This window comes from Gymnodraco acuticeps, unplaced genomic scaffold, assembly GCF_902827175.1.
Source record: "Gymnodraco acuticeps unplaced genomic scaffold, fGymAcu1.1, whole genome shotgun sequence".
NCBI classification, from domain to species: Eukaryota; Metazoa; Chordata; class Actinopteri; order Perciformes; family Bathydraconidae; genus Gymnodraco; species Gymnodraco acuticeps.
Window position 1 is genome coordinate 4,007,662 of NW_022990295.1, and position 7,751 is coordinate 4,015,412.

The following is a 7,751-nucleotide window of genomic DNA, read 5'->3' on the forward strand; positions in this document are numbered from 1 at the left end:
TATTTTCTGTTGGGTAGAACATTCTGACCAACTCATTTTGATCAAGCCTCAGCTAAATCACTACATTACATTATGGTTGCAGTGCGCCACCCTGATGCTACTCGACAGTGCAAAGGATCCCCTGCTCTTCAGTGTCATCCATTTCAAGCATCCCAAGCAACCCCATACTGTGCAGGTAACTGTGAACACCAGCCTTTTTCCTTCTGCAGCACTATTCCAATAACAGTTTAAATACTTGAACATATATAATATTAACATCTGTGTTGACCAAAGCTTTGTCTGAGCGCCAGTGATTTCACACTGCAGTATAACTCTGTTCAGTATGCATGCATGTATCTGGTTTAGCTTCATTCATGTTGTTGACTCTTTTCTAAATGATAAGTGCTTGTTGTTACAGGCGAAGTCAGTAGAAGAGAAGCGTCTCTGGGCCCATCACATTAAGAGGCTCATTCTCGAGAACCACAACACCATCATCCCACAGAAGGTAAACAACAACAACACAAACTGTTTTATTCTCCTTAGCTTCTGAAGGGACACCTCGTATTTAAACACACTGTCTTTTTCTTTTAAAGGCAAAAGAAGCCATCCTGGACAACTCTAACTGTAAGGGTCACAACTTTTGATACGACAATTCAACTGTTTCCATAGCAACCAAAGATGCTTCTCACCAAAGAACAGGGTGTTTTATTATCAGTGGAACATGTGCTGCTGAATCTGAACAGGAAGGCGTGTCCCATAAACAATCTATCGTTAATCTATCCCCCGCTGCTTAGATCCGGGGAAGTACCACTATAGTCCTGAGAGGCTGAAGAAAACAGAGTCCTGCAATTCTGACGACTTCCATGATGCAGGGAGAAATGGGAGAAGGAGATCAGGTATAAAAACACTTATTCATGTGTTTTTGTTGCTTTATAAAAATAGAATTGATTTGCTGATCTTTAATCGTCCTTAACACAACATTTTCTATCTTGTTAGAGCCTGCAAAACAAATCATGAGGACCACAAAAGGTTTGTACCTGTGTTTTTGTTTGCTCATAGCACCGGATGTTAATTTTAGGAGCCTTAGTGCAGCTTCATTAACAGTGGGTCAGTTTGATCCACATTCTAGATGTTATTTGTGTGTCTAATAGGAATTGCCCATATCCCTTTTTTGCTTTGTTCCCCCTCAAAGACACCTGGGAAACAGATCTAAAGACACACTCCCACTCCACCGGCCTCACCCATAATGAAGTCAATTATATGCCACATTGGGGGAAGGCTTTGTCATACACAAGCACTTTTCAATAGTCAATCTTAGCCTTCATCTCCCATATCGCATCTATTCTAATTGGCCGTTATGGAAGAGGAAACCTCTGTGTTCTTGTCCTCAGCTCTCCTTTTGCTCACAGTCCACATCCAGTTTTTGAACCAATGTAATGAAGAAGCAATTTTCACGTCAACCCCCCTCATCCTAGTGAGGGAGTAAGTCATCACTTCCTGGCTAATTGCATCATGTCCAGTTTGAGCCTCTGAGAGGAAGACGTTTCTAATTAGTATTTATCTAATCACACGGCCTCCCTAAAGTCTGGGCCTCGCTCCGGCTCTGCTAACTATAATTGTGAAAGATTCATGTGATGCTCAGGTTATTTTATTACGTTATATTCTCCTTGAGATTGTTATTCCAAAGTTATTGACCATTCTCTAACGTTTATCTCTTATTTTTCTCTGTTCTGCAGCTGTTTTAAAGGTAAGTGCTGAAATCCAAACTGATACCCTTTTTTCATTCTGTCCTCTTTAAATGTCAGTGTGCTGCGGTGAGATATGGTTTATCCAGTATTACTCTGCAGTCCAACTTTTCTTTCCCAATTGCTAAATAACTCAAAACTAAAAATGAGATGGTACAAACCTTATCTTCACCAAACATACTTGGACTTGCCCTGGATTACAAAAATCATACCTCACCTATTCTTTAAGCGTCTTTGTGAGGATTCCATCCCATGTACAGTCTTTGCAATCCCACCACGACTTAGCACTGGCCTTCTAATAACAAACCACATTTCTATGACTTCACGCTACAGCACGCAGACAGTGAGGGTGCACTGCTGGGGGAGAGGTGCTCCCTTCAGCCGGACACTAGTGTCAGTGTGCTGGCCTCCAGTGTAGGCGAGGAGAGGTCATGCGTGGAGAGTCTAATTCCCAGAAGGCACTCTCTGGAGCCCCTAAGTCCTACTAACAGTGACCTGAAACTGGTCTCTCTGGAGCTGGAGAAGGCAGAAGAGGAAGAGGAGGAGAGTTACATGGAGGATATACTGATGGGAGACGACCAGGTAGCCGACTTTGCCAGCTCAGTGCTGGCGGCCATCTCCTGCTGGCACTATAGAGCCAGGGCTTTGCTTTCTACTCACTTCACAACGGTGAGGGTTTCTGACACCCACGGGTTTCCTATTTCCTGCTCCCTTCCACTGGCTTACCAATACTCACCGCCACTCTTTCTCCCACGCTTGCTCTCTCCTTCTTTTTTTCCTGCTTCATAAATAGAAACCAACTAACACCTGCTACCATTTGCACTGTGCTCATTGAATGCCTCAGGTTAAAGTCCTCCTATTGAAGTGCATGGACTGAAGTTCTCCCAAAACCGCCGAGTGTGAACTCTGAAACATATGGGGAACATATGGGGGTGAAACTTTAAAGTCGGACTTGGTGCATGCCTTTTGAATGTATTGCTTTTTTATGGAGGTGGAGGTCATCCCACTGTGCATGCACGGTTCTCCTCTGTGTTGTTTTCTCATGCGTATAGTTACAATGTGCTGTGCTTCATGATTGATGTTGAAGCTAATGCTATTGCCTGCATTTCCATTCAATCCAGTGGATTAATGCAAGCTGTTAAATGTTGTTTGACTTCAAAGGTTATTGTAGTAATCTAATTGAATCATTATAAAAGCAAAGGCTTTGCTCTTTGGTAATTCATAATCGCATTTCCCCTCTGAATATTCATAGTCGGAAAGTCTTTGTTAGGGTTCATTTTTATACCAGTATTGTTTTGAACATGAAAACAATGCTTGTCTTTTGAAGACTCGTATCATAGGCTATCAAGGCTGACCTTAAGACACATGAACCTCAGGATGTTTTAGTATACAAACTGGCAGTTTAATGTCCTGTATTTTGCTCTTCAGGATGATCAGAATAAAGATACGGCTGAACTGAAAACTACACGGACGGAGGAGGTAGAAACTCACAGCCAGGAGGAACAACATGTGGATGTGGCTGCCAAAGAAACTCCTGCCACACAGGTACTTAACAAATAATTTATAGATTTGTAAAGCCATTCATTTCCACAGGTGTCTCAGGCCACGTGTGACATTTACAGTTTTCCTGTCTATCCTCATGTCCTCGGTATTGCCTAAAGTGTTATTAAGCGTGTTTGTAAGTCTTTGCATATTTTAAATTGACACACTTTTGATCAATTTGCTGTTGTTATACAGCCTATATGATGATGCACTAGACCAGGGGTGTCAAACTCAAGGCCCGGGGGCCAAATCCGGCCCGCAACTTCATTTGATGTGGCCCCGCAAGAGCTTGCAAATAATATAATATGTTTATTATACAGTTACATGCCGTTTTACAGAAGCACATTGCCAATAAACATGTCCCACAATGCATCTCATTTTGTGACATGCGCACTGAAGAGACTTGTAATTATTTGCCCTAGACTTCTGCATTCAGACGTAGTTAATTATTAAGTTATTACCCTATCCGATAATAATCCAATGCAGAGGCAATAATGTAATATAATACATTATTTTATATATTTATATTGTCTTAAAGTTACAACCGGCCCTTTGAGTGCAACCATAATGCTAATGTGACACCCCTGCACTAGACATTTCCATAGGTTTCCTACCTTATCATTTCCAATAGGGCATTTCTCTCAGGCCTATTTGAAAACTTTCCTGGAGCTATATTAGTGCTGATGTTTACTTGAAGTCTGCACATTTAAAATGCCTCACACACACACATTGATATTCTGTGATCAGAGCTCCCACTAAGAAAGGCAACCTTGTAGTTTGGAGCCGTTACCGCCTGATTTTCAAGATAACTTTGCTAAACAGCCCCTGTGTCTGAGAAAAGTGTTCCTCATTACTCTTCCTAACCTTATCTCCACCACACAGCTCCAAGCTGCACTTTCTTGCAATTGCCCACACTCCAAAAGAGGAACACAACATCTGCAAACTAATTTAGATAAATGGCCGACTGTGGCGACATCACCAATATAAACACGGTTAAAGCCGCAGACACAGAAATATTCCCCACTAAACTCGCAACAAGAAACAGAAATGGTCCAACAAAAGGTCATTACTACCCAAGCTGTAAATACATTCCCAATGTCACCTTAATTTCTAGCCACAGTTTCATATTGTACATAAAAACATTGTTATTAAGCTCAAGTTGGACTCAAAAGATAAAAGACACGCATTATAAATTGTGGATGCTTTAGATTCAATTTCCTCGGTCCATTAATGGCCAACATAATGTCTCATTCCCCCATTGTAAACACTCCTATCATATTTCAGGCCAATGTGGAGGAGCTGTGCCCTCCAGATCGTGTCCCTCAAGTGAAGAAGAGTGATCATCAAGAGGTGCATCACCCCCAGCGCCCAGAATCCCCCGTCTCCCCTCTCCAACAAGATGACGACACCCAAGAACCTCTAGATACCTCGAGAGAAACTGTGGAAGAAGGAGAAGGAGAGAGTGACTCCTCCGTTCTCCAAGTGGATGAAACGAGCGTACTGACGAACGGGGAGCTTTCAGAGGAGGAAGAGGAGGGTCTCTCAGACGATAAAAGCATCCTACCTTCCTCTGTGTTGGACCAGTCCAGCGTGATAGCAGAGCGCTTCATCAGCAGCCTGTCCAGGAGGAGCAGCCTGGTCTCAGAGGACTTGGGGTCCCTCGCCTGCCCCTCGCCCTCAGTAGAAAATGAAGTCTTAAAAAGCCCCTCAGCTTGCATGGACTTAGAGCAACACGCCCGGATGTTGGCTCAGTCGTCTCCAGAGCATCAGGTGACCTCAGAGACTGATCTGTCAATGCCTACAAACGATCCTGAACTGCACGCTCTGATTGAAGGGGAACTCGGGTCCACTCTCTCCAAACTAGACCGCCTCCTCATCCGCAAGATCAGAAGATACTACGAGCACGCCGAGCACCAAGACGCTAACTTCAGCATCAAGCGCAGAGAGAGCCTCTCCTACATACCAGCAGGTCTGGTCCAGCATCTGAGCCGACAGCTCAACAGTGTTCCTCAGGAAGAAGGTACCCCGGTCAGCAGGAAAGGCCTCTCTCGCAACCGGCCCACTTCCTGGTCAGTGTTTGACCTTCCTGGCTTGGAAAAGAATCGGAGCGCTGGCACTCCTCAAAAGACTGAACCACAGAGGGCAGTGGGAGCCAAGGCTAGGTCTCAGAGCATTTCTGAGGCCTCAGCCAGCACAGAAGAAGAGTTCCGACCTTCATCAGAAATGCACAAGGTTTGGCAAGAAATGGAGATGGCGGAGGAGAACGAGCACATCCTGCAGAGTGCAGAGGAGATGCTTAGCGACTCGAGCTTAGATGTGGCGCAGGATACCAGCGCAGACCTTTCAGACATTAAAATCAATAGGCAACCATCTCTGATTTTAGAAGAGTCTGAAATAAGCTCCGCCTCAGATCTCTCCCCCATCTCATCTCCTACAACAACCTTTCCAGCCCTGGAGGGAGGATCCAGTCAGGACTCTACGTCTCAAGACAAGAGCCATGCCGACCAGGCCCAACTACCCAGGATCACAAGCTTACGGGCAAGTCTGGACGAGGACCAGATCCTGCAGGACATGGGGAAGATGAAAAACAAGGTGTTCCAGCTCGCACGTCAGTACAGTCAGCGCATCAAAAACAACAGACCATTGGTCTGGCAGAGGAACCGAGAAAAAGCGAATCAACAAGCCTTCAAGAGTTTGCCTGCAGTTCAAGAAGAGAAAGTACAATTGAGGAAAAAGGGTAAATTAGATGCAAATGATTGCCATGTTGCTCTCTTTTGCAGTGACCTACTTCTTTAGCTCATGTAGAAAACTGAACAGCGTTTTGTGTCTGTTTTTTGTGCAGGTAACCCCAACCTGAGATTGCCCTTGAACATTTGCAATCAAGCGGTCATCCATGAGGAGCGTTCTCCAAGTCCGGAGAAGACCCCCAGCTCTGCAGCCAGCCCACAGAGCCCGCCCCCGGAGACCGAGGCCTTCCATTGGCCTCACGTACAGGAGCTGCGCACCAAATACACAGACCCCTCCCACTCCTCCAGAGTAACCCGTAGCTGCACGGCCCCAAACGGGCTGCTGGAGTGCAGCACAGAGCGGTGCAATGGCTGCTCACACAAGTACAGCAGCTCCTCTGACCTCCATGGCGCTCCGACTGACTCCCTCAGCCCACAGTCTGAATCGGGGAACAAAGAAAGTTGTGCTGTGGAGGATTGGGCCCAGCCCCTGCTGTGCAGGTGGAGCTCCTTAGACCACATGTTAGGGTCTCTTCCACTCAATGAAGTACAGAACCTTAAGGACCCTGTGAGGACCTGCCTGTCAGTCAGTCAGGTGTCTCTGACAAAAAGAGAAACAGGCAAAGATTTGGACAGCGTTCTCCACGAGGAGCTGGACTATACCAATAAGTCTGCTGCGCCGGGTTCAGGGAAAATTACAGAAAGTAATCTGGTGAAAAGCTTACGAGAGAAGTTCCAGAGCTTGACCACCAGCTCATGATATACGATTTATGAACATTTTTATTATCAGGGACTATCATGTGAAAACATTGTCTGCCTGACACTTCCTGCCCTGTTTCTTTTTTACCCCCAAAAGAATGCAACTTGTCTGCACATTGTTTTCACTATAGGTCATGGTGATGATGTTTGCACCAGTGAAACTCAAAGGGATATTGGTCTTTGGTGAGGCCAATAAGTTGCATGCAAATTGTCTTTAAATAGGAGTATTGCAATATTTGTACATTGGGTATTTGTTTGCACTGTACAACAGAAGTTTATGTAAAATGTGTATATAGTCCCTAGTATCAAATTGAAGATTAGGTTCTACTTTATTCTTATTCTTATGATATGCATCCATTTGGTTTCCTCCCACTGTTGGTGATTGTTGCTATAAGCACCATAGCACTATTTTCATTTAAGATGTCGACTGCCAGCTGGAGTTTGAGGGGAAGCAAAAAGGTTTGAGCACAAAACCAAAGAGGTTTTTTTTTTTTACATTTCACTTTAATGCATGTCACAGCAGTAACTTGCTTCTACGTTAACTGTAGCTGCTTCTTAACCCCTTCTCACTTAATGTATCACTGGAGCTTTTATTTTTCTCAATAAGTTGTATATTTCCTCTTTAATATTATTTATGAAACTGTACATTTTTGAGAAATTAGCCTTATGTAAATACTGACCCGTAGCAAGCCTTTTTACTTTTCCATTCCAGAAAATATATTGTTTCATACTTGAAGTTTCCCATATTTCCAATAAAAACAGAAATGGTAAGTGTCCACAAATGTCTCCTTTTACTCTGTCATGCATTTGAAACCATTGCAGAGCCTTGTTAAATCTACAACATCCGTGGTCCACTGGTTAAAAGAAATGAAGAGTGCTTTCATATTCAGACTCACGACTGCACTACTTTTTTTAATGCAGGATTCAAAGAGAGTCAAGACCATTGTACTGTGTTAGTAACAAGTGGAAGTAATGTGTTTTATTGACATGATTTAGTATT

At 44.0% G+C, this 7,751-nt stretch overlaps 1 protein-coding gene across 3 annotated transcripts in view; it reads left to right on the plus strand.

Annotated features, from left to right (window-relative positions):
* The window catches only part of LOC117550065 (pleckstrin homology domain-containing family G member 3), a 32,070-nt gene extending 24,541 nt beyond the window's left edge, over positions 1 to 7,529 (plus strand). The window contains exons 10-19 of one of the 3 annotated variants that reach the window (XM_034222359.1): positions 83 to 175; positions 398 to 484; positions 573 to 603; positions 774 to 875; positions 976 to 1,008; positions 1,716 to 1,726; positions 2,058 to 2,393; positions 3,153 to 3,269; positions 4,551 to 6,003; positions 6,109 to 7,529. In XM_034222359.1, coding sequence (XP_034078250.1) covers positions 83 to 175; positions 398 to 484; positions 573 to 603; positions 774 to 875; positions 976 to 1,008; positions 1,716 to 1,726; positions 2,058 to 2,393; positions 3,153 to 3,269; positions 4,551 to 6,003; positions 6,109 to 6,752 — 2,907 coding nt within the window. In that variant the 3' untranslated portion in view covers positions 6,753 to 7,529. The remainder of the gene's footprint in view (positions 1 to 82; positions 176 to 397; positions 485 to 572; positions 604 to 773; positions 876 to 975; positions 1,009 to 1,715; positions 1,727 to 2,057; positions 2,394 to 3,152; positions 3,270 to 4,550; positions 6,004 to 6,108) is intronic. The other 2 variants (XM_034222360.1, XM_034222361.1) reach the window with 2 other exon arrangements.
* Positions 7,530 to 7,751: the final 222 nt, after the last annotated feature.